Here is a 27,594-nt window from a genome sequence, read left to right as displayed (position 1 = left end):
GTGGGTGTGCTGTGGTCTGGTAGAGTGTATGCCTTGGGCCATTTGGTAAAATAGTCCATTATGAACCAGTTCTTGTGTTTGGACCTTGGGAATTGCCCAAAGACATCCACAGCAGTGTGCTACATTGGGGCCCACACCTGGTAGCTCTGTAGGGATACTCGTGACCGTGTCAGTGGTCCTTGCTGGGCCGTGCAGGTGTCGCAATGCTGGCAATATGTCTATGTCGCGCCTAGAATGGCCGAGGCACTCAAAAGTGGCAGGGGATCTGCACAGCTGAATGGCATCACAATGAACTACCAGAGTCCTTGCCCCATGGTGAAAGTCGTCTTTGGCTGGACCTCAAGGGCTAGCCTGACTTGTCAGTAGCCACTGTGCAGGTCAAGGGAGCTGAACCAATGTTAGCCTGTGATTTCATCCAGGGCCTTATTGATGCGGGGAGCATGTAGGCATCCTTCTTCGTGATTGCATTGAGTCAACGGTAGATGACACAAAACCGGAGGCTGCCGTCTTTCTTTGACCGAGAGCACAATGGGAGCTACCCAAGGGATTTCAGATGGCTCGATCACCCCATCAGCAGTCATCTCCTGGATTATGCCCTTCTCAGCCTTCTTCTTGGCCAGCAGAAGCCGGCAAGCCTGCTCGCAGCTAGGCAGCACATTTCTCGTGGTGATGCGGTGCTGGACTAACCCAATCTGGGTGCAGTCCTTGAACTTCGGGGCAAAACAGGCCTCATACTCCCAGGAGCCTTTCCAGTATGAGGCACTGCTTAACATCCAGCAATGCTTAACGTCGGGTCCTTCATAGCTTCAGCCTGCAGCCAAAGGGCTGTTAGACTGGCATACGGCCGGGCTGTTGTACTGGGGAGTTGTTGGACTGACTGGAGAATGTTCAAGGCATTGTGTTGATGGGTAGCCAGCGAGCCGATTGGCTGATGAGCAAGCTGAAAGCTGGTTAGCCGGGGCGGCACTTGAGCAGAGGCGAGCTGGTGAGTTTCAGGGCAATGCCTATGTCTTCCAAGGCTTCTCTCCCATCTGGGTTGAAGCAGCAGCAGTTTGATCCCCTCCCCCTACGAGTTGGCTGGAAACCGTCCTGAGGCAGACCTCGGTCGGGGCCCACAAAGCTTCACTGGCTTCCCCCCAGTATGGTAACAGTCCAGGCCAAATGAGTATGATGGTGGTTCTGGTGTTGAACAGGGTACCCCACCGACCATGCAGGGCACATGCATGTGGCTACCCTGGCTGACCAGCCCTACCTTCATGGTGTCTTCGTTAGTCGCGGGAGTAAGCTGTATATCACAAGCCGGCCTCCACTCCCCTAAGCCAACCTGTGGTCTTTTGCTGCCCTGCTGTTCCAGCACATGCAGTGGTTGAAAGGGGTCCCTGGCATCAGGCATGTTGGCCAGCCCTGGTAAACAGCCACACCGTTTACTTCTGTGGGCACTTTGGGGCTGGCCTATGTCACTGTGTGTCCACCTCTACCGCTGCCTGTCTGCGAACCGGCGAGAGTGGTCTGGGCCGGTATGAGGATCTGTTCTAAATGGTGCGCCTCCTGTTTAGCCTTCCCTAACGTCATCAGTGGTTCCCTTGGTGTTATCACCCAAATAAAAGCATCCCTCCATATCTTGTCCCTAGCTGCGTTGGACAATTCTGGGTATGCCCTCTGTATTAACATGATTACATCATTGCCCAATGACTCAGTCATCTCTGTTGCTCCTTTAGCCGCTGCTGCCAGCACGGTGTAGTTGGTCCTCTCCCCCGTCCGTAGAGTTAAGATGCAGCTCTGCGCCTCCCCATCTAGAGCAGCGATCAATTGGCCTCCCTTCTTGGCCTCTAACTACTGGTTCACTAGTGCAATCGCTTCAAACACTCTGGAAAGCCTCCCAGTTACCCCATCCATCAAGCCAGTTTGTTTTGCTGCACAGAGATGATGTCACCCAACTCTCCCTGCATGGTCATTGTCGGACACGTCTCCTTTTCTGCCATTCCTGTCCTTGCGTAGGGAGACCCTGCACCTCAGATCCAGTGCCCACAGGATATCTTCAATCTGGCCCCAGGCCTCCTCGCACTGTCGGCAGACCAAGCGTTCAAACTCAACCGTCCGGCAGTTCTTCAGCCTCCGCTTTTATATCTCATTGCTCTCCCTGCCCCCACGTCTTTCACACCATTCCTGTAACCCAATTCTCCTACACACATATCCACACACAAAGTAACCCCACCATGCATACACATACAATGTAACCCCTGCACGCACAAACACACCATCTACTGTACACTATCCTGATTCTCCCATCTCCCCTTCCCCCCTGGATCGCTACAATATTGCGTTGAAAAGTCTTCAAACTTTTGAGGAATTAATTTATAATGTTGTGTTGTGTCAGTGAAACAGTGCTATTTATTTTTTTTGGTTAATATTTACTTGTCAAATTCAGTTGTGTTCAGAAGTAGACACATAGATAGATAAAATAAATAATTGCTTCCTGATAGTATACCAGTGTTTCGATTTCACAGTTGCTGGTTGCAGTAACAGTACATGCTCTTAGAATGTATTTTTATGTATTGGACTTTACTTAAATGACATTTATGAAGATAAACCAATTTGTTTATTTTAAGCATGTACAGATAAAAAAAAAAAAAAAAAAACAGGAATATTGACAATATTAGCAACATCACCATATCTATCTGCCATATGTGGAAAATGCTTTACAGTGGAAAAATTTTTTAGGCACATTGAAGGAACAGAAGGTGCTGATCAGATTAGTTGAAAGTTGCAAATAATTGTTGATGAATTGACTCAGCAAACATTAAATAATGATTAAAAAGCAATGCAGAATTCACACAGAATACATTGAGAGTGGCATGTACAGCAGCATGCAGCGTGCTTAGGTGAGAGGCCATCTCTGGCGATCAGGGCGATGACTCCGCTCTCTCTGGCGCTCGGGGTGATGGTATTCTCTGCGGTACTGTTTCTTGTAATGCAGCAGTGATTGCACAGTAGAGGGACACAGGAAGTCCTGCCCAATGGGCAAATGGATTCCAGCACAATCTGCCTGCTCAAGAGCAGACAGAAACATTTCCTCTGAATATCTGACCTTGCATCTGCAACTTTTGTTCCCTCATCCCAAATGTTGTATTGTGCAGAAAATAAAATAACATAACCTACATGAGCAATCTGATAAATACAAAATCAGACGATCAATCTACTCCCACATAACACTAAAACTTACTGAAAGATTCTTTGACACGCTGACCTTCATGATCAAATATTCTTGATTCTTTTAGACCTTTTTTGGTAACGTGCTTTCTAATTAGTACCAACTTCACTTGAAAAGGTGAGCTGCGAGTGTAAGAGAAAAAATAAGCTTATATACATGGTTATATACAGTCTCCCTTTGCTCTCTGCTGGTGGAGCAGAGAAAGAGAAGGAGGCTCTTATACTCTCTGAACAGCCCCCCCTCTGCTCTGAGTTGGTGGAGCAATGAAATAGAAAGATGATCATACTATCCTCCGTCTGCTTTCTGCTGGTCAGTTTCAGTCATGATGGCAGTGATATCAGATGCTAGGCTATTTGCTCGGCTAAGGGCTGATCTCTGGTGTTCAGTTGGAATTTTCATATCCAAGACTGTTCCTAGTGAAATAGTACATTCTCAAAAGGATAGACAGCCTGCGTGATGTATTAATCTCCTAATTAACTTAACTAAAAAATAAAAAAAAAACATGGTGGGATGTTTTAGGCAGGGACTAATAAGATATCCAGATATTTAATTGAATAAAACATTGTACTTTATGAAAATGAACTGTGGAGGATTTCCACTTCACAAAAACAAAATAAGGACAGTGACCTTTGAAGAATGATCACGCATACCTCCAGAAGAATTTTAAAATCGTGAGGCTTGAAGTTCCCTAATAACAGTGTTCTCATTCTTGCTGTCCTCTAGTTTGTACCACAGATGTGTGCCTATTTTTAGTTTTATTTATTCGGTATTTTAGTCTTTCTTGTTGAGTTGGAGTACATGTGCTTGAACGTGCTCAGTTTAAGAGTAAGAAGTAGATTTTAGGCGTAGGTTGACTAAATCCTTCTCGTGAAAAAAAAAAAAAAAAAAGATAGTCTTTAATGAAGTCCTCAGCTCAAAATATGAACTGATTTTCAAAAGACCATTTTGACTAACCTATTTACAATTTGATTAACTATCCCTATATTTAATAATATTTGTAAGTCGCTAATGTATCTCAACATCATACTACAAAGTGCATTTTTAACTCTCTGTTTTCTGAATAATAATGTCTTGTACAACCATTTCATATTCATGCACAACCACTCCAGATCCTCAGCCTCAAAATAATACCATTAGACAAACACAATATGAATATATTAAAACTAAAAAGTAAAGATGAAAACAATCTGAATCACCATTTTATTAAACTTGCCTGGAGTACCGCTGGAGCTCACATGTCATCCTATTTTCTCTGTAGATGGAATATCCCTGTGCAGTTCCTTATATATTTACCACAGTAAATGTGCACAGTAATTTGGTAATACTATGCATGTGCATAGTTTATCATGTCATGTTTTTTTTCTGTTTTTTTTTTTTTTTTTTTTTTTTTAGTTTCATTACTATACATCTGGGATTTACAAAGCTTGCCTATGTTTTACCATGCTTCAGCTATGTGTCACAGTAAGTAGGCTGGGCACGAACCAGCTACATTGCACACTGTAAGCAAGCATCTTAACTGCTAAAAGAGATGGCCTCGTCTGCATTCACACTTATAATGCTTTTAACCTCATTTCATCTCACCCACAGGACAGAATTTTGAATGTTACATTTTGCTCTGCTTTTACTATGGGGGAACTTGTTACGGTTAGTAACTGTGAATATGGTTCATATGATCCAAGTTTTGAATTGCAGTGACTGGATGCACTCTCCCCATGGCTATACTGCCCTCAACTTCTATACACTATTGGTTACTTTCTGATCTGAGTGTATCTTTCCCCTTGCCATCTAACAAGACAATCAACTTTAATTAAAATATTCTTGTTGAAATTGTTATTTTGTTGGAACTTGAAACACAATGTATTTTCAATATAAAACAAAACATACTTTAATAGAACAAATATTTTTTATGGAGTTTTTTTTTTAAATAACTATTGTTTCTGTGGTCTCTAGACCATGAAGTGGAGATGATTCAGGAAACACATGAAATGATATTGGAGGAACCACCTCCTTTCCTGCTCAGACATTGTCTCCCTTGGTGTTTAGGGATTTTACCCTTGAATCACTACCAGTATGGGACCAAAAACACCTGGTTTCATACCATAGACTACACTGGTACTTTCAAGCATTTGTAGAAGGGCAGCAGGAGAGAGCCCTGCCCATTATTAAAAGGGGTAGGGAAAAGCCCTGCTTGTATATACATTTTGGTGGTTGTTGTTGGTATGATTTATTAGGGGTAAATATGAAGGTGAAAGCCGTGTTATTGTTTATTTGTATTTATTTAAAAATATATTGATGGCGTAAACAAATGTTTGGGTTTTTTTGTGCAGTTTGGTAGTGTGGCTGGGAAGAATTATGTAGAAACCTCATGCAGAAGGTGGCCATCTCCCGAATGAAATGATTCATTTGTTGATAATTGGGAGTTGGTCACCTGCATAAAAGCCGGCAGCTCTCTGCACTCCGGGTGGGTTTTCAGAGGAGAGTACTGGAGAGCGAGAGCGAAAGGAGAGAGACCAGGTTAAAAACTAAACTAAGACTTATAGGTTTCCAGCCGGACCTCAGGGTTGAGTTTTGGGGTTTGTGATTTTTGTTTGTGGTTAAACTTTTATTTTCAGGGTTTTTTTGCAGTGTTTTTTGTTTAAATATGTTATTTGTTTTGGGGTTTAAATAAGCACGGTGCTGCCGCCTTTGCCCTGCAGTCCTGCCTCTGTGTTTTTGTTCCTGCATTCTGGCCTGACGTCACCACAAAGCTATCCTGTCAGAGCATTGTTAAGACTGTTAAACTTGTGCCTTTTTATTAGAGTATTGTATGAAGGCACAGAACCTATAGTGTAACATAAACATGGTTTGTGTGGATGGAAATGGGTAGATTCCACCAGGGATTAGCTTGAAAACAATGTATGGTTGGTAGCTGGGTGGAAACTTATATACTCTGGATGTAACTCACTTAATACCTTGGTTGAATTAGACCAGACAATTGCACATCACCACTCTGACTCCTTTGTTGTAACTCTCTTGCTGCAGAAGAAGTGACCCAAGGAACACTGCTGTCTCGACTGTGGAGCTTGACACTATAGCCTTAACACTGAAAATAAAGATATGACCCATAGTTGTCGAGGGAAGCAGGAATGGAGATTAACTTGACGTCTCCTTGTGTAATGGTCTGAACAGAGTGTCAGCAAATCACATGGAATGCATCCTTTGCGCCAAATAGCTGGACAGTAATGTAGCTGCTTTAGGAGAGGCGTGTGGTATAGTCTCGTCACGGTCAAGGCTGGCCAGTGTCAGAAATAGCAGACACAGAAGTGGATGACTGCAGTTCAGCAGTTCTTGCACACTTTTATTAAATAATAGAACAAGCAAAAGAACCAACAAACAAATACAAAACACAACCCAAGCACAACTATTCTGGTGCATGAACAAGGAGCACAACCTGCTGCTCCAGTCTTCTCCCTAAACTAATCTCTCCTCGAACAAAGGAGCTGGTTCTTCCTTCAAATCATGTGGCTTGGCTTAATAGACCCTCAATTAGTCAATTAAGCTCTAGCCACATTTTGCACATGGATTTGGGAGGATCAGATTTTAATCCCATCCCTGCCAAAGTTAAATTAAAACTATGTAAACTTTATTCACACAATCCAAACAAAAACTCACTATCTACATGTACAGTGATTTTGCCCCGTCACAGAGGTGTGACTTTGATCAGCAAAGCTGGAATGTTTAACAAGGTGCAGAGTCATCCAAGTTTAGTGAAATCGAGTAAAATCACACAATAAACTGAATTTGCAAGAAAGATAAGCAACACATAAATTACACCATATATTATGTTACTGCTCTTTTGTTCATGTTCTTCCATATAGCTGTAGATAGGACTGCTACTGTACATGCAACACTGTGCCAGTTCATTTCAGTGGCCACCTATGGGAAAAAATGCTGACCTCTGTGAATGAAGCATGCACTTAAATATGTGTGTTGTTTACATTATTACAAGCTATAGCATGCAGGGAGATGTGATTCTCTAAAGTTGCTCTGGATTCTGAGAGGTTGCGGTTTATGTATGTTGAAACTAACTGAGCTCAGGTGAAAATGCACTGGTGTTTACACAAACTTTGATTAGTTAATGATACTGAAATTAGCATAAGACACGTACTTACCTGCCAACTATATAAATAACAAGGACAACATTTTAAACCTTGGAAGTCGCAACAAATTTTCACCCTGAAACATATGGTTTGTGGTTTTCATCTAGCCCTTGTCTTTACATTCATTTCAATGGACATTTAATTTATTTCACAATGTAGCATCGTTGTTGGTCTCTGTTTAATTAACCCTCCATCTAGACCCTGAAGTAGTTCATGATCTCTGTGGATTGCATTTCTGCAACACTCTTTAGTTCAGAACATTTTTAATGCCAGCACATAGCATAAAGAAACAGTTTTGACAAGTACTGTTTCTGGCACAAAAAGTGGGGGACTGAATGCAAGCTGAGTACCTTATGCCTGCCAGCCCAGTCAGGCATGTGCAGATGAGGAGGTACATACTGTACCTGAAGTATTGCCTTACATGTAATCCCAACTTTACTCTGCAGAGATCACTGTCACACAAACGCTTACTCTGTCTCTTTATCTGGATCCCTGGTGCACTTGCCAATAAATATGCAGAATATACTAAAATGGAAATAATGTAAATTTTTGGTTTAGATTTTTTTTTTGTAAACATTTTTTACAATGCAACACTTCACAGTATGTATTAATAATTTATTGAGCAGTGTGGTACATTTAGATGTATTCCTGCATCATGCATTGAATATTATGAGCACCATTTGCAAACTGCAATGAAGTAAAAGCAAAACTAATGTTCAGAATTAAACAAATCAATGTACTAAGGCATAGTTGTGATTATTTAGAAACCATTCAAAACTGTAAATTGCTGTACAAATTTACAGAAGTAAACTTTTTATCAGGGAACTGTGGTTTAAAAGTCAGATTGTAGGTTAATAAATGTTGATACATTGTATGTGATAAAATGATGTTGGTCTGTGGAGATACAAAAGATAAATAAGTTAAATACTGCACTGGCCTATTGTGATCAAAGAATAATACTTTTCTTCAAACACAAATTAAAACATTTTTATAAAAAGACACATAAGGTGACCATGCCTCCATGCATTCATATTCGACATGTCAATAATGACAAATTTCCAGTGGGTGGGTTTTTACTACAAATAGCCCAAAAGATCAAAGCGTTGTAAGAAGAAAGGAAAATATGCAGTCCTATTGTCAGCCTTACATTAAATAAGTAAGTCCTTTGTCTGTTATACATTCAAATACTGTTTAAAATAATATTGTACAAACCAAGTATTTACAGCACAGTATCAAAGCATACTGCATGTTCTTAATAAGTATCAGATGCCAATAATATGCCTTTAGAATAGGTAAACAATAATACCTTAAAGAGAAAATAGTGCCAAAAAAAAAAAAATTACTATGCCATTGTTTTTAGTTCTGGGCACTGGGTTTTGACTGAGTATCCCTTATAAGAATTTACCATGAAAAATGCGCATTACAATTTGGCAGTTTCCCCATGCTATTTACAAGGTTATATTACACGGTGTTAATTTACCGCAGTCAGACAGTAAGCTATATAAAAGGCAAGGTGATGTGGGAGACTTGTCTGTAACAAGGAGACAACATTTTCAAGGACAAAGAAACATTTAATAACATTTTGCAAAGAGCTCATTTTTTAACCCTTCTGATCAAGCCAGTTTGTAAATTACGGTTTATAATACCGGTACCGCATTGTTTTGCGAATTTCATTTTAATACATGTTTCATAACTTACAAGACAAAACAGAAAGTCTGCAAATAGAGAATATAGAATCCATGTAAAAAAGGTTCTTAGAAGCACCTAAAAAGATCTCCCCACACTTCTTGTAGGCATTATTAAAAGAACATTGGAGGATATTAAGAAAAGATGGAACAATATTCTGAGGCGCACGAAAGAAAATGTCTCATACAATGAGGGCTCATCCTCCACCATTATTTCAGTAATGCCTACTGAATGTATTTTTTGTAATATGGCATTCTGTTATTTAACAATACTGGTTCAGGCAGTATTGTTAAATTCGAGTTGGAAAGAAAACGATAAAAAAATTACAGAGAGACAGATGACGCAGTTAGTTTGTAGCTAGAACAAGTGTAGTTTTTTTGACCATATATACCATACAGCTATGCTTTAAAATCAAACATAGAGTAAGAAATAGGAGAGTTGTAACTGCATAAGACTTTGAAGATATAAATCATAGTTAAACTGAAGACTGTTTGTATGAAGCTGTATTGTTGCTGAATATATTACTGTACAACAATGGAAGGATTATCCACCTGTCTGACTGCCGTGGATGTAAGTAAATAAAATGTTTTGTTTCCGAAGTTTGAAAAGTCTATATGCCTGGAATTATTCTATATATATGAAATAAGAAGTTGAACTAATATGTGAAGCACAGTAACTGGATGATGCATCATAATGTATAAGCAACCTACTACAAACTCTGAAGTGGTACATTTGTTTATTGAGAAGCCACCGCACATTCCATATTTTATTCATTTGTTCTGGTGATGTATTTCGAGCTTGTAACACATTTTAATGTACTGCTTGTACCATAATTTCCAGTTCCATATTGGTAAATTTAAATTTTCGCTTCTGAGCATCCTCATCACCATGGCTAGAACCAGGCTGAGATCTTTGTGTGCCATTCATTTTCTTTCGGAATGTGTAACCTACACATGCAGGGTTGACCCAACCCTGCTATTTATTGCGAGAGGTGTGTAATTCTCCACCGCTAATTGCGGTGAGGGGTATTTGAATTGGTTGATTGCAGAATCGCCTGCTTTATCTAATTAGTCTTATAAAATAGGTCATTATTTTGATGATCAGTGCGGCCATACTGAACACGCCTATTACATGGCTTTTTGCAGTCGTTTTTTCTCTTTTATAAATTTGGGCCTCTATCCCAGGGCACAAAACAAATGTTTGGGTTGGGAATGTTGGGACGGTTTTTTCAATAGACACATGCATTTTCAGAAAGCAGTTCTAACCAAAGAAATTTGCAATGGTGTGCCTTTTTTACAAAGCCTTTGGCATTCTAGTCAGTCCATACAGTCTAGAACAGTATCATCCATATCAAACTATTTCATTATTGAAATCAGCTGTTAAATAACTCTTGAGACAACTCTTTCTAAATTGATGCAATATGGAACACAGCAGGGAACCACCATTTTGAATGCCACGAAGAAATAAAAAAAGCCTCCTAAATACAGATAGTAACTGTGTTTTAGTAATTTCCTAATCAAATGACTAAAATAACTATCCTAAAGACAACTCAGAGCTGCATTTTGCTGACCATGATGATGTGCGACTCAAGAATGTGTATATAAAATGACTCGTATTGTCAAGAATAGTGCAAGGTAAGTCTGAAATTTTGTTAAATAGGTCTGATAGAAGTCTGGAAATGTATTCTATCAAAGGTGTATGAACCCTGTTAGGAATAGGTCCTATTAAAGCATAGGGGTTGATTTGATCAATCTCTACTTCTCTAGTGTAAGCCACAGCTACAGCAGTATTTTGAGCATTTTACAAAATTTGGGAATCACTCATGATTGTGTCAACTATCTGTGCTTGGTTATCCTGGGATTATCCTCTGAAAAGCGCCTGCTGCAATCCAGGGGTTGTGATTTGTTATGGGGGAAGGTATTCTAAAACAGCAGAGGGAATTATGTATTCTACAAAACCCATCTGCAAAGAGATACAAATGGTCTTGAATTGTTAATTCAGTTTAGGATTTTGAAGTTTCCATTTTATACAATCAACAGTAAGAAAGTAAATGTATGTAATTTAAAAGCAATTTCCAGGCAATTGATTGTAATTAGTATCATGTTTCAATAACTCTTACTTAATATAAGTAAAAAGTCGTCATTAAGTAAATATTTGTTCTTATTGCATGATTTCTAAGCTGCACGCCTTCCTTATCTGATATTGTTGCTTTGCTGGTATAAACTGAACTGGATTTTCTTTAAACTAGTAACCATCAATCATACTGAAAACGGAATATGTGCTGTATGAGGACAAACAAATCATATATGTTCATTTAATGGAAAGGGATGAAAACAGTTTATTACTTTCTGAAACAAAATAACAGATTTACTGCACTGTTAATATGTTCTTCTGGGTCGTGTACAAAGAAACATTATTAAATCATGATTCAGAAATGTCATAACAATAAAATGTAACACAGAAAAGGAACCTGAACTACTAGCATCTGTTGAATTGCTGAACAAATAATTTCAATTTACAACTGCTTCACTTAAAGCAGTTGTTGGTAATTAACCAATTCCACAAATCCTACCTGGCTGGCACTTCCATTCACAATAGAAATGTAAAGTTTTGAAAGAAGGTATTTTATAGCAAACATGACTTTACTAAATTAAGCTGTAAAAATTATGTTCCTGGCACCTGTACACAACATTATCTAACATAAGAATATACCAGTAGATTACAGACCATGCATTGGTATGCAATCGCATTGTACTAACTGGGTAACTATCAATGGTTCCTGTTCTTACCTGGTAGGTACTATGTAATTACAGGAAAATTGCCCTGTCAACAACATTGTGCTTCCTGGATGTAATTATAGACTAACACCAGTAGTTATCTTATAAGTAGTTATGCAATTGTTACAAAGTTAGTACCATGTTATTACAATGTTATTAAAATCTATTTGAATAGTCTGTTAATTACTTAAATTGTATAAGGCTGGAATCTTTCTGTTCTAAAAGTAGAAAGGTGTAATGTGATGTGTTTCTGCTCTCTCCAGACAGCATCGAAGACTACATCCAGACAACATCCTCCAACGTGGAATCTGCAAATCAAGAACTTGCAAAAGCCAGTCACCACCAGGTAACTAGTTTGGCACTTGGCAAAGCTTTTCTTTTATTTTTTTGTGATAAACTTTTTTTATTTAGAAAAAATGCACAAAACTATATAGAGAAAAAGCAGAGCTTGCACACAACCACATTTTATAAATAAAATAGGAAACTAAATAAACCTGTCATGCCACAAAAGGTCAGCCAAGGCAGATGAGACGAAACGCCTCGCCTCTACTGCTGCTTATTATAGAAAGTGCAGTATCTCAAACTCATAGCTAGGCTTGCTCCTTTATTTTCAGAGGCTTAGAAAATACTGTAATCAATGACCACCATGAAACCTGTTTATTATGTTTAGCCACTTTTCATTTATGAGATCTTTGGCGGAGATACTCGTATCCAACAAAAACAAAATAGGAAAGTGTCAGGTACTGTATAAGTGGCATTCATTTTATGCACTGTGATTTTCCCCAGCTTACATATCTCTGCCCCAGATGCATTTGGACAGCTGCTGGTCAGAAACATACATTGAAAATACTAATTAGTGCATAAAGTAGTAACGTCTGCAACCAGTTGCACAAATAACAGGTTTCATGAGGTTTCCTGGGTCAACCCATAAATAACTATGATGCTCTGAAAGGTTGGTGATTCATTGCAGTATTTTGTGAGCTTCTGAAAAATAAATGTTGAAAAGGAGCAAGCCTAGCCTAGATTGATATGCATGTTTTGTAAGAAAAAATAATCTTGATAGTACAGAAGAACTGTCACTGTCCTTCAACAAGTATTGGGGCAGATGAATAAATGCGGACGGACAGTGGGGTCTGTAACCAGTTTCACCTTACTCAGGCCCCTTATTTAAAATATATAATTAAAAAATAGCTAACATGCTTTGCTTTTAAAAACAAAATCAATGCAGAACAATTGGATAGGACATTGTTTTCTACCTATTGGCAATAAATAAATAAATAAATGTTATGGATACCACTGTACTTTTAAGACGTCTTTCTCATTAGTTTGCATATATTTAAAGGAGGCAATTATCTATTCGGGTATACAAAGATATTGTATCATGTACCCAAATTATTTCTTGTGTCAATTCATTCCATTCATCTCATTCAGACAATGCTCAGGAGCTTCTTTTATCAATGCTTTTATGTAAACAATTATTTTTTTCTGATGATTCAGATCAGCAACTCAGTTTAGCTGAGTACTGTTAGTCCCATTAATGAGTTACAGTTCCCTTTTAAGTCATAACCTTGGCCAGTTTGGTATAATTATAGCAAACATCATCTGAACAGGTTCTGTGGAAAATGGGAGCAAACAGCTTGCTTTAGATTTTTACTGATGACTTTTGTGTTTGATTTCCATTTTGATTTAATTTTGCTGTATTGGTCTGGATACACAATCCACTACCCAGGCAAAAGCAAGAGGAACGATTACCATGATAATGACCTATAATTTTCTCAGCTGCCTGGTAATAAATATGAATTAGGCTAAGGTTGGGCTAATGATGATTTGTTAACACTAATTGCTGTTAATTGTTGCCTGGTTCCAGTAAACATTAAGCTGACTCAACTGCTCTGGTGTTAGCTGTGTTCACTCATGTAGCTGGGGTGGTGCAGTGGTGATGTCTTGGTCTAGGACACTGGGGAATGTGTTTTGAAGGGTGTAACAGGCAGAGATCTGTGCTGATTCTGCTGGCGTGTTCACGGGCTGCAGGAAGAGGGCGGCAGTCGTCCAACAACCGCCTATGAGTCATGGCAGTGACACGGGGAGGTGGGAAAGTGGGTGTGTAGACTTTCCCCCTCTCTGAATGGCTGAGAGGCGCGTCTTGGGAGATTGTTAGCCCTATAAATTAACGCTCTGTTGTTTCCTCAGATCTGCCCGGTTAAACGCGCCGAGAGTGCGGAAGCGCTGGTCAACGACCGAGAACCAGTGGGAGAGAAAGAAACGGAGGTTCAGAGCAAGACTTAGAGGGCGGGGAAACCTTGGGCAGACCCCTGATTAGTTTATCAGAGCAGGCTAGTGAGCCGGCAGTGTAGGACTGTGATCCGGGTCGCACGGGCAGCGGCGACCGGGATATCGCTGCAAAGTGCAGCACCTTTTCTTTGTAGTTTTTGTTACTGTTTTATTTTCCCTGTTTCTTTGTGCCTTCTGTTTTGAATTATTGTTTCGAAGCACCTGCAAGGGCGCCGGTATTGTGTACCATCGCTTGGTATGCCCGTGGTTCTGTTTACCATCATTAGTAGATCAGACCATGGATCCACAGCGCCATCTGCGGGACTAAAGAAAAAACAGCACCCTGAAATAAAACTGGGCACCTGTGTGGTGTTGCCAAATTCACCTGTCTGTCTCCTGTGTCAGTGAATTACCCACCACCCTTCCACACGTGGTGTAAGAAGTGGGATTCACTGGCAATGCCCCAAGCAGTGCATTTACAGAAGGAGCAGACTGGCAATGGATGCTACCCAGTTTGTCGTAATGATGGACCTCCTGCGACAGACGTTCACCGCAGCAGTGCAGGGGGCGGCTAGACCCGCAGCTCCAGACCACTACCTACAAAGACCCACCAAAATGATGGCCGAGGATCGACCTGACGCCTACTTGGATGTGTTCGAGGCCATGGCGATCTCGGCCAGGTGGCCCCAAGCCCAGTGGGCTAGCTGTTTGTTGCCCCAGCTCACCGGGGAGGCTCAAGCAGCTGCGAGGACGCTGTCCCCGGAGCACATTCTGGATTACCCCCAGCTGAAGGCAGCCATCCTGAGTCGTGTGGGAGCCACCCCGGAGGGCTACCAGAAGAAATTCCGGGAGGAGCAGTTTGCGGTGGGGGAGCACCCCCAAGCTATTGCCCACCGGCTAAAAGATTACGCCGTGGGCTGGCTGAACCCGGACGCGGTCACCAAAGCCAGGTTGGTGGAGCTGGTCGTGGTGGAGTGGTTTCTGGAGTGTCTGGCCCCGGGACCTCGGCTATGGGTCCAGCGACAGGCACCAGATACTCTGGATCGGGCAGTCGAACTGGCGGAACAGTACCAGGGGGCGGAGCCAACGCCGGCGAGACCGTCTGGGAGGAGCGCGGCCACCGGATCGACCCCTCAACTGGCCCAGGAGAGGGCGAGGGGACTCGGGGGAAGGGGTAGTTCAGGATTTGATTGGGGGGTGTTGGCGGGAGCTCCCGGCCCTGCTGCAGTGTCGGACCGGGGTCTCGCGTGGACACCTTATCGGCGAGCCCCTTTTATGGCTCCAGTGCTTCCCCCTTTTGCCAAAACTTTGGGGAGAGAAACCAGCCCACCGAGGTGTTGGACGTGCAGGGAGGTGGGCCACCTCGCCCGGGATTGCCCCGTGATGGAGTGTGACCTCAGCCGACCAGGTAGGCACGTTCAATTACCTCAGTCACTTCAGCACACAGGTTTTGTTATTCCTGTGACAGTGGATGGTACAAAAACCCAGGCTCTCCTGGATTCAGGGTGTGGTCAGTCTCTAGTACAGGAGAGCCTAATCTCACCAGGGCATAAACGCATATTGGGACGGGTGCATATTAAATGTATTCATGGGCATGTCCGCTCCTATCCCAAGATCAATGTGTGTATGACTATTGGCCAGCAGGTGACGCAGGTGCAGGTAGGATTATGTCCTCGATTGCCGGTACCAGTAGCTCTAGGACGGGACTGTGAGCAGTTTAAAGATTGGTTGGCTGCTCTGACAGCCCCGTCTTCTTTATTGGCTAAGAAAGAGGAAGTAATTGGAAAGATTTTTCCCTTTCGCGATCCAGAATGGTTTTGCCATAGGTTTAAATCCCGTAAAACTAAACGGGAAAGCCGGATCGCTAAGAATGAGGGCTGGCAATGGAGGGAGTCGGAGAAGTTTCAGGTGGGGGCGGTTGGTGAAGAGTCCGGGGGGGAGGTCGCGGAGCCAGCGCAGGGGTCTGGCTTGGCTGCCTCTGCTCGGGACCGACCTGACCCCGAGTTGGAAGCCATGGGAGCTGATTTCTTAGCTCGCTCCCATGACTTCCGACTCGAGCAAGGGCGTGACGATGTGCTGGGCAGGCTCTTTGACCAAGCAGCGGTGGTTAATGGTCGGGTGGTCGAGCCCAGACGCGCCGCCACGTACCCCCACTTTGAAATTGATCGAGACCTACTGTACCGTGTTGATAAATTACCCCAGACCGGTGAAGTGCGTCATCAGTTGCTCATTCCTCAGCCCTTTAAGGAGGATTTGTTGCAGCTGGCTCACGCTATTCCCCTGTCTGGTCATTTGGGAAGGGATAAAACTAAAGCAAGGCTTGTGTCACGGTTCTTCTGGCTGGGGCTGGATGGCGATGTTAAGTGGTTTTGTGAGCGTTGTGGGGAATGTCAGAAGGCCAGCCCTAGAGCCGTTCCACGAGCCCCACTGGTGCCTTTGCCCCTAGTGGAAGCTCCGTTTGAGCGTATTGGGATGGACATAGTTGGGCCACTAGAAAGGAGTGCGGCAGGATACACCCACCTACTTGTCATTCTGGATTACGCTATGCGTTATCCAGAGGCAATTCCCCTCCGATCTATGTCCGCTAAGTCTGTTGCCAACGAGCTTGTGAAGGTTTTCTCCCGGGTGGGGATTCCCAAGGAGATACTAACCGATCAAGGCACCAATTTTATGTCCCGGCTAATCCGCGGAACATGTAAGCTTTTGGGAATTAAGACCATTAGGACCTCTGTGTTTCATCCTCAGACCGACGGTTTGGTGGAACGCTTTAATAAGACCCTTAAGAACATGTTGCGCAGATTTATTCGTAGTGATGTGCGTTACTGGGACCAGCTGATTCCTCCCCTTCTCTTTGCGATCAGAGATGTTCCCCAGGCTTCTACGGGGTTTTCACCATTCGAGCTGTTGTATGGGAGGAGACCCCGGGGCGTGCTCGACCTGGTCAGAGAGATGTGGGAGGAACAGCAGGACAATTCGACCAATACCGTCCGGTATGTGTTGGACCTGCGCAAACGTCTTGAGTCTGTGGGGAAATGGGCGCATGACAATTTGCAGCAGGCGCAGCACAGACAGGAGACACAATATAACCGAGGAGCCCGGTTGCGCACATTTCAGCCGGGGGATAAGTTACTTCTGTTATTACCCAGTTCTGAGTCGAAACTCTTGGCTAAGTGGCAAGGACCCTTTGAGGTTACACGCCAGGTTGGGAGGGTGGACTATGAGATCTGCCAGCCGGAGTGACGGACAGAGAAACACATTTATCATATCAATCTCTTAAAGCCTTGATTACAACCAGAGGCGTTGTTAGTGACGCATGCAGATGACGTCACGGACCTGGGACCTGATCTTTCTGTGTTGGCAAGAAAAGGATCGGTACAGATTGCTGAGAATCTGGCACCAACGCAGAAATGTCAGGCTCACGGTCTGGTGGCGGAGTTTCCTGACGTGTTCTCTCCCGTCGGGGCAGACTCGAGTAGCCCATCATCACATTGATATTGAGCAGGGGGCGCTAGTTCGCCAGAGGCCGTACCTTATACCTGAGCGTAAAAGACATGTAATAAAAGCGGAAATTGATGAAATGCTGAGACTGGGAGTAATAGAAGAGTCCCAAAGTGACTGGAACAGTCCGATTGTTTTAGTCGATAAGCCAGATGGGTCAACTCGATTTTGCATTGATTTCAGACGAATCAATGAGAAATCGAAATTTGATGCTTATCCAATCCCCCGAGTAGATGAGTTGCTGGAGCATCTAGGCACAGCTCATTTTATGACGACACTGGATTTAACGAAGGGGTACTGGCAGATACCCCTGACCCCGGAATCTAGAGAGAGGACGGCGTTTTCGACTCCCTTCAGGTTGTACCAATTCAGGACCATGCCCTTTGGGTTGCACGGAGCCCCCGCCACTTTCCAGCGGATGATGGATCGCATCTTGCGTCCCCATCAGCAGTACGCCGCTGCTTACATAGATGACGTGGTTATCCACAGCGAGGATTGGCCGAGTCATCTGTGTAAGGTGGCGGTGGTGCTGCAATCCTTGCGGGAGGCGGGGCTCACTGCTAACCCAAAGAAGTGTGCCATTGGGAAGAGTGAGTCGGAGTATTTGGGGTATCGAGTAGGGGGCAGCCAGATCAGACCGCTAGTTGCTAAGGTGAAAGCCTTGGCTGACTGGTTGGTTCCTACAACCATAACCCAGGTGCGCTCTTTCTTGGGACTAGCGGGTTATTATAGAAAGTTCATCCCGAGCTTCACTACGCTCGCTGCTCCCTTGACAGACCTCACCCGGAAGGCTGCCCCAAATACAGTTCAGTGGACGGAGTCGTGCCAGAGGGCCTTTCTCGCCTTGAAGCGGAGGCTGTGTAGTAAGCCAGTACTATGCAGCCCGGATTTTGGTAAGAGGTTCACCCTGCAGACAGATGCGTCAGAGACAGGTCTCGGGGCAGTGTTGTCTCAGGAGGTTCGGTGAAGCGAGCACCCAGTCCTGTATATCTGCAGGAAGCTCCTTCCCCTCGAGAAAAATTATAGCGCCATCGAGAAGGAGTGTCTCGCGGTAAAATGGGCAGTCGAGTCACTCCGGTACTACCTCCTGGGGTGACACTTCACCCTGGTTACAGATCATGACCCCTTAGCATGGCTTCACCGGATGAAAGATAGCAATGCCAGAATCACACGGTGGTACTTGATCTTGCAGCCCTATGCCTTCAGGGTAGTCCACCGAGTAGGAAAGCTGCATCAAAACGCAAACTTTTTCTCTCGGGAAGGCATGGGGGTGTAAGATTTTCGAATGAACCAGTGGTGTCATTCTGAGGGGAAGGATATGTAACAGGGAGAGATCTGTGCTGGCGTGTTCATGGGCTGCAGGAAGAGGGCGGCAGTCGTCCAACAACCGCCTGTGAGTCATGGCAGTGACACAGGGAGGTGGGAAAGTGGGTGTGTGGACTTTCCCCCTCTCTGAATGGCTGAGAGGCGCGTCTTGGGAGATTGTTAGCCCTATAAATTAATGCTCTGTTGTTTCCTCAGATCTGCCCTGTTAAACGCGCCGAGAGTGCGGAAGCGCTGGTCAACGACCGAGAACCAGTGGGACAGAAAGAAACGGAGGTTCAGAGCGAGACATTGAGGGCGGGGAACCCTTGGGCAGACCCCTGATTAGTTTATCAGAGCAGGCTAGTGAGCCGGCAATGTAGAACGGTGATCCGGGTCGCACGGGCAGCGTCGACCGGGATATCGCTGCAAAGTGCAGCACCTTTTCTTTGTAGTTTTTGTTACTGTTTTATTTTCCCTGTTTCTTTGTGCCTTCTGTTTTGAATTATTGTTTCGAAGCACCTGCAAGGGCACCGGTATTGTGTACCATCGCTTGGTATGCCCGTGGTTCTGTTTACCATCGTTGGTAAATCAGACCACGGACCCACAGCGCCATCTGCGGGACTAAAGAAAAAACAGCATCCTGAAATAAAACTGGGCACCTGTGCGGTGTTGCCAAATTCACCTGTCTGTCTCCTGTGTCAGTGAATTACCCACCACCCTTCCACAAAGGGGTTGCAAGCTTATGGCACCTGTCCCAAGAGTGCATTGCAAGGCTATTGCTCTGGCACACAGTAGTGCCTTTTCCAGTTGGAAAAATAACTTTTAATACAAGCCTAAGACAAGTTCAGCATTCCGCAGGTGTGTTACCAATGGCAACGATTTCAATTGTAAGGTGGAGGGTGGGGGCAAAAATGATTACCATCAGTAATAACATTAAACAGAATCACTTCAAAACTATAATGTATTTACAACTTAGAGCATTTAGTTACCAAAAACAAACATTCATTTATATTTAAATGACTTAACGTGGATGTAGTAATTAAAAAATCCCTCACCCTGAAAATTCCCAAAAAGATTTTTCCTTATGTCTATTCTGGAACTGAAGCTCTTTTCCAATTCGATTGGAACGATCTGGTCAAGAATGGCTTTGTGCTTGCCACTGCCATAGAGTTCAGTCTGCTTTGAGTCATAGTGCTATGCAGCTAGGTCTTCAATTGATGCAGACTGTTCATACTGTGCTCCGCTTGGCCTGAAGATGCTGGTGAAAAAGCTGCTCAACCTGTAGGAATAGTCTCCTGACTTCTGTTATGTGTTGTCACACATTATTTTTGCAGCTTCAGCAACTGACATGTACTGATTTTGCTGTTTTAAACATCTAAGTTGAGTCATTAATGAATCACGATTGAGCTAAAAAAAATTGTCTAAAATGTAATTGTTCTCTGCATGGTTAAGTACATTTTCTAAAGCTTGGTACTGCTTAAGGTCATTGCTATCAAATCATTGTAATATTCTATCTTTTGCAGAATCAACATATTCAATGTACTGTAGTCAATAGTGGTCAATGTTGTTGTGGAGTAATTTGTTGTAGCGGTTCCAGTTTATGATATCTTGAAATTGTCAGCTCTACCAAGTCATACTCTTTGATTAGCTCGTTCACTTTCTCAAACAGTTCAGTAAAGAAGTCATCATTACGTATTGCATCCAGTTCACATTGTACGGCATCTACTGCTTCCAACATCTCATCAGTACAAGTAGAGGAAACCTGAAAGATTAATTTAGATATTTCAGCTGTGTTAAAGCAGGCATAGCCATGTGCAATCCCAGTATGTCTTTTCCCATTCGAAATCTAACAAGGAAGCCATTGGCATGAGAAGCTGTGTCAGATATAATCTGCTGTGCTGTTTCTTCCAAGCTTGATAATACTTCAGAGTAGTGTGCTAAAAACAATTTTCATTGCTGGCAATAGCTGCAAATATTTTCATATATTTACCGATACACTTTAAAAGTTGCCGAGCTCTTGAACCTATTGGAGAGCATCTCTGATAACTGCAACTGCAGAGGCCCAGTTGGATGTGACAAGATTGCAAGCATGTACACCACAGTGAATGTAAAGAGCTAAAACGCATGACATCTATGATAGGGTCCAGACATTTCTGAAGCTCCATCATACGTTTGACCGCACAGACAAGGTAGGGGCAGCTGGGATCGAAGTAGAGAATCTTGTAAAATATCTACAGTACCTTTTCCTGTAGAGTTGCGATGCTTTATATAGATAAGAAATTTATTTGTTTATGTATCTCCTACACATCCTGCGTGCCATCAACAGTAACTGCAAATATTTGAATAATCTGGCAAATGGTATGTTTCAATGAATGAGCGTGTATCTGTAGTTTTTCATTCTGAATTTTACTCAATGTCAGATTTGTTTTTCTTGTTAACCATTGTTTTAGTTGTGGTTTATTTTCAAAAATGGCAAGTCCTTAACGAGCTTGATATCTCACTGAAATTAACATTTTTGTGCAACATCTTGCTCACACAATACCTGGTTACTATTCTGAGCTGGTTTGGATCCTCTTGGTGTTTTAGCTGGTCTGTTGCTATTCTATGCATAGACGATTTTCATACCAAAATGATCCCTCTACAAATGTTGGATACATCTAAGAGTTTCATCTACCATGATTGTGCACAGAAAAAACAACGTACTCCCTTAACTGATTCACTGTAATATAGCCAGGTATAGTGGGAGAACTAGTCAGCTTGAAAACTAAGAGTTTCAAGGGGTGTTCACACCAATTGAGGACAGTGCAGAAGCTATTGTTTTCAATCAAGGCATTCACAGCGAAGGCAGCACTCGGAGTGGTGTGCAAGAGATATTAAAATGTCAATTTTCACAGCGTCACTTCATGACGTATCTCACCAGCAGCCAATCACGTAAAAGTAGGAGGCTCCGTTCCCCAAGAGAAGACGGCCCTCACAGATCGAACAAACAAGATGGAGGAAGAAAAGCTGATATGTGTCCGAGCATCCAGAGCTGTTCAAATTCAATTTTTTATTTTATTTCACACAAACAGGCAAACAAACAACGGTCATAATAGACCTTCATCAGAGTATGGCTAGAGTTATGTTCTGTAAAAAAAACAAAATAAAATAAAAAACAGCTGCCCCCCCCCCCCCCCAGTTAATTTTGGAAAAGGTTAGTGATTTCTGTTTTTAAGAGCTGAAGTAGCAACCGTTGCTACACACCTCTTGTAAAATGTTATTTAATGACTAACAGAAAAACTTTGAATACCCCAACAAATCTACTAATTAACCCATTTAAAAAAAAAAATCCTCAGGTTTTTTTTGTACATTTAAAAAATACAAATAAAAAGTTCCCCCCCATTCTGACATTCAGGCAGCCTGCACTCAAATCATCTGATTTTGGGTTTGCTGCAGTGCAGTCCAAATTTATTTTTCTTCCAACTTCATCTTGCCTATCAGAGGCTGTAGCAGATGCATCAGCAGTAATAGGCTGTAATCAAAATTGATATTTTTTCTTATGTCTTTTGTCTTATGTATTATTAATAACCTCCAATATTTCTATGCAGAATATTTCTTGTTATAAATAGCAAAACATATTTTGTGTAAGGCTATTTACCTAAAATTATAGGCTACTTTTACAAATATTAAATATATTACTTAGGTCTACATTTTTATTGGGGAAGCCAGTATATTATCTTACCTCCGTCACTTCAGACAAATCTCTGGCTGTTCGTTTCTCCTTTTTTTTTTTGCAGGTGGATTCATAAATACATTTTGAATTTCCATCATTACACTAGTGATACTGTAATCTCTAGAAATGTTATTTAAAACTGCTAACATTTCACAGAGTTAAGCAGTTGTGCTACTGGTCAAATTACCTGTTATATTCATGCAAGTCAAATGCAGATAAGTCCATTAAGAAGACATAGAAAGTAGAAATATTTTTTTATGCAGTTTACAGTTTAAAAGAGTTTAATTTTCATGTGACCGTAAAACTGTGCCTAACCCTCTCTAGAACAGATTTCATGGACTTCAAACTTGATTTAATTTATCAAAATAAGTCCCTAAAACAGTAATTAAAAAGTTATATATAGTCCAGTGGTTAAAGAAAAGGGCTTGCTACCAGTTTCAAATCCCGGCTCAGCCATTGACTCACTGTATGCAACTCTGAGCAACTCACATAACCTCCTTGAGCTCCGTCCTTTGGATGAGCTGTAAAACTGATGTCCTATTGTAAGCAGCAGCAGTTGTTGATGCATAGTTCACCCCCTTGTCTCTGTAAGTCATTTTGGATAAAAGCATCTGCTAAATGACTAATAATAATAATAATAATCATCATCATTTTTAAGTTGTACCAAGCATGTTTAAAAGTGCAGTATAATTGATGTGTATTGAGTGCATTTTTTTTAAAGAGGCAATACAGCAGAAACTGTCACAAAAATATAAATGTCATGCCTATACAGTTTTTGCATTATTTTCACAGCATTTGGCACAGCAGTTATGTCAGCAGTTGTGAAGGCTGTTGTAATGCCTTCTTGTGGCAAAGTGTCCCGCCCCTGTGTGTATTTTGTGTTGTATGTCGTGTGTTAATGTTGGTGTATAGTCATTGGTACACAGGATATAAACGGGTCTGTGTAACACGAGTGTTTAAAATGTTTGTTTAACACAAGTGTTTAATTTGTATTTAGGCACGAGGATTGCACAGCACTTCACATGCAAGTAAAATGTAATAATATGTGAGCATGGGGAATTGTACTTTTTTAATTCACGTGCAGTTGTACCGCGACTCCAGTTGAATGATTGATTAGCAATAGAGTCTTGGTACAGCTGCATAAAAGCAGCATGTTTTCACTCACTCTGGGTTGTGTGTTCGGTGAGTGGAGAACGGGTGTGGAGAAGGAGAAAGTAAAACGATAACTAAACATAAATATATAACCGTTGTTTTGACTCACCGTGTTTGTCTGTTAGTGCACTGATGGTTTAAGTGTTAGTCCATTTTGTTTGCCTATTTATTTTGGTGTCAAGTGTCATGTCCTGGTTTTTGTACTGTTTTATTTTATGATAATAAACCGCGCAGCAGTGCATCCATTTATCATTTCATCTCACAGTACTGTGTGTTCCTTCTGGTCTGACGTCCCCACTACAGCCGTCTTTGTCACATGTGGTGTCAGAACCGGGACAACAGCGCCTCCAAAACTCAGGCCGGGAGGAGTACTGCAGAGAAAAAAATCTATATTAAAGGGCAATGGCAGAAGACACCGTCAGGATGTGGGAGTGGATCAATGAGAATGCGGGGCTGGAGGCCCAGTCCATGCCCATAGCCATCTAGGTCCTGTGGCAGATGGACAGGGAACAATGGGAGGCCTGGGAGCGAGAGTACACACCCAAAACCCTAGAGGAAGTTGTAGAGTTGGTCCTCTGCTACCTGGAGGCAGTGATAAAGGGAACTGCAGCTCAGGTAACAGAGTTTCCAGAGAGAAGTTGTGGGCCGGTCTGGAGTCCCATTGACTAATGATGGATTGTCCAGGGGTGCCTTCCCACCTCCACCAGCAGAGGGAGAATGCCTGCTGTTGCAATCTCCACCAGCAGAGGAAGAATGCCTGCTGATTTCACCTCCAGAGCGAGAGGGAGAGCCACACCAGTCTCCTGCAAGTGAGGGAGAGCCTCAGCAGTCCCCTGCAAGTGAGGGAGAGCTGCACCAGTCCCCTGCAACAAGGGTAGACTACACGCCGCTCCCACCTCCGTCGCCAGGAGACTACATGCCACTCCCACCTCCATTGCCAGGAGACTACACGCCGCTCCCACCTCCGTTGCCAGGAGACTACACGCCACTCCCACCTCCGTTGCCATGAGGCTACACGCTGCTCCCACCTCCACCGCTTCAACCGCCAGGAGCAGAGCAGCAGGAGCTGCCTCTGCGTCCGCCACCTCCACTAGCAGAGGGTGAATGCCTGCTGGGTCCCTTTCCACCAGCAGAGGATGAATACCTGCAGGTATCATTTCCCCCACCAGCAGAGTATGAATGCCGCTGGTATCACTTCCCCCACCATCACAAGGAGAGGAGCTGGAGCTGCCTCTGCCTCCATCAGGGGGAGAGGAGCAGGAGCTGCCTCTCCCTTCACCAGAAGGACCAGGACCAGATGCTGGCGGTCCTCAGCAGACCGTGCATAGGCTGCTGAGGGAAGCACTGGGAAAAGCCTGACCGCAGTGGCCAAGAAGTGGGCTAAAACACGCACCCCAGCTTGTCCTGACTCCCCCCACATCTTCGCCCAAGGATGCCTTTCTCGCTTCACCCAAGGATGCCTGTCTGGCATCGCCTGGGGCTGCCAGTTGCTCCGCATCGCCTGGGACTGCCAGTTGTTCCGCATCGCCTGGGACTGCCAGTTGCTTCGCATCACCTGGGGTTGCCATTTCGCTGCAGGAGTTCTGGGGGCTGGAGTCCCCCCAGAGGGATCTTCCAGCTATGAAGGGGGGAAAGTAGACCACCTTCCCCCACAGCAGTTTCGCTGCTGTAGATCTTGGGGGAGGTCTGGAGACCACCAACCCCAGCAGCTTTTTCACTGTTGGACTTGCCCCGGCTGAAGGAGTCAGTCTGGGAGCTGTCAGCACGTCTGCATTTCTGCTGCCAGTGGTACTGTGGGGGGATAGATTCGCCCCACTGTCAGCATGTCTGCTGACAACATGGCCAGTAGTAGCCTGGCTACTGGCAACATTGCTGCCCATCAACACCTTAAAGACCCTGTTCTTGGCCCAGAACTTTGAGCGAAACTTTTGGAATTTTAAGGGGGGAGGTGGCCATTGAGGCATGTGTGTTTTGCTACATATACCCCCCCTGGGGAAAGTGCCCCGCCCCTGTTTTTATTCTGTGTAAGTTTTGTTTTTCTTCTATGCATCGGTTATATGATTCTTACGAGTCAACAGGCAGTCGTTTCCTTTGGTTAGAATCATGCTGCTTTTAGTTCAAATGCACACCGTTAGCTGCCCATTTAGTACTGCTGATTAGTTTGGAGAATGATTAGTTTAGAGAATGTAATGGATTTTGTGCACAACACTCATAGAAGCAATCATTCTCTGAGATAAGGCTTTAAAAAATGTATTTCACTCTTTGCCACAGAGGCTGATGGGTCTGCTATTTCTGCTGTTTGTCGTCATGTCCGAAAGCACCTGGGGCTTGCATTAGAATAGAATGCAGCTTTCCTCAAGGTCAGGGGTAGTGACAGTGCTGGGGAGCTCAGGATTGAGTGACTTTATTGATGATTCTGATCATTAAAGTGCACAGAGCTGATAGTTAAATGTGTTTCTGCTCTTTATTAAGGTGTAGGGTTATGACAGTGCTGTGAAATGTATGCATTTCGCTCACTCTTAAGGTATATGGGAACCGTGCTAGAGAGCTTGAGATTGAGTACTTTATAGATCAGATGCAGATGCAGATGCAGGGTGACCACATCCATCTGTTTTATTTCCCACAAGCAGTCTTGTTATGAGGTTAGGAAAACAAAAATATACTTGTGTCAATCCTGCGTGATGGGGGAGATACAGCTGTATCAATCCACTCGCGGCACGATTGAAATGCTTTGTTTGGGGATGTTCGGTATTTGTTTCAAATTTGGCATGGTTAGACATCACCTATAATTGTCTCATTCTTCAAGATGATATTGGCTTGTACTGGCAGATATCATGCTGAAAATCTTCAGTATCTTTGGGGTTTTGAAGAGTTTTGCAACGTGACCGCAATGACGTACAGGATTTCCAGCATTGCCTGCTGTCTTTAAATGATAATATTGCTGATAGCATCAGTCCCCTAATGACAGGTGTCAGTGAGGGTTGTTAAAATGCAGAAATGTGAACGAGAAGCAAGTGGAAGTGGTAGCCTCAAAAGGCTTGTTCCAAATGGCTCTGTGGTGGAGAATGGTCCTCAAGAAGGTGGAGTAACCTACACTACCATCAATCAACCAGTCTGGCTCCCCATGGAATCCTAGCTGAGATTTAACTTGACAAGTTGTAATGAGCTCCCCATGGGTGGCAGCTGAATACCTTATATAAACAGATTGGTATAAAAGCATTGGTCTTTGAACTGGGAGCTTGTGTTTGACAGTCTGTATTAGTATGTTAATACTGTTTAACAGGAATAGTTTCTTAGTTTACTGCTCCCTTATATTTGAATGATGGTTTCAATCATTCTGAGTGGTTCTAATAGCATAATCTCACACACACACACACACACACACATATATATATATGTATGTGTGTTTGTGTTAAAGTCTGTCTTAAAGGTCTTTGACAGTTCAGGAGATCTAGTTGCTGTACACAGCTGTAATGTATCCTAGATCAGTCAAAGCTTCTTTATATTTGTAAACAACAGCACCATCTAGTGCACATGTGTGTACTGCGAGAAGCAAATGGAAACTTGGTCCAAAGTATCACATCACTAGCCTTCACATGTCTGTGGCAAGAAACTAGAACTGAAGAGCAGCTACTGCAGCTGCAATAAAAAATGTGTATTTTGTGTTATTAAAACTCTTTAATATTCAATGTATTACCTATTTAAAATCATACTTGTATATTCACAAGATATTTATACAGGGCAAAAAACAGGACAGCCCAGGCTTCTATTTAATTTTTCTGAATATTGACCTACAGTATTAGCTGTACTCATAGCATGTCTTTTAACATGGGTCTCAACTGT

General features: G+C 43.0%; 1 protein-coding gene across 2 annotated transcripts in view; it reads left to right on the top strand.

Moving 5' to 3' along the window:
- tsnare1 (T-SNARE Domain Containing 1) overlaps positions 1-27,594 on the top strand; it is a 274,777-nt gene that overhangs the window by 190,314 nt on the left and 56,869 nt on the right. For both annotated transcript variants that reach the window (XM_041245057.1, XM_041245056.1), the window contains exon 10: positions 12,077-12,159. In XM_041245057.1, coding sequence (XP_041100991.1) covers positions 12,077-12,159 — 83 coding nt within the window. The remainder of the gene's footprint in view (positions 1-12,076; positions 12,160-27,594) is intronic.

The sequence above is a fragment of the Polyodon spathula genome, chromosome 3, assembly GCF_017654505.1.
Source record: "Polyodon spathula isolate WHYD16114869_AA chromosome 3, ASM1765450v1, whole genome shotgun sequence".
Lineage (NCBI taxonomy): Eukaryota > Metazoa > Chordata > Actinopteri > Acipenseriformes > Polyodontidae > Polyodon > Polyodon spathula.
Note: the sequence above shows the minus strand (reverse complement) of the source record. Positions and strands in the feature narration are given on the sequence as shown.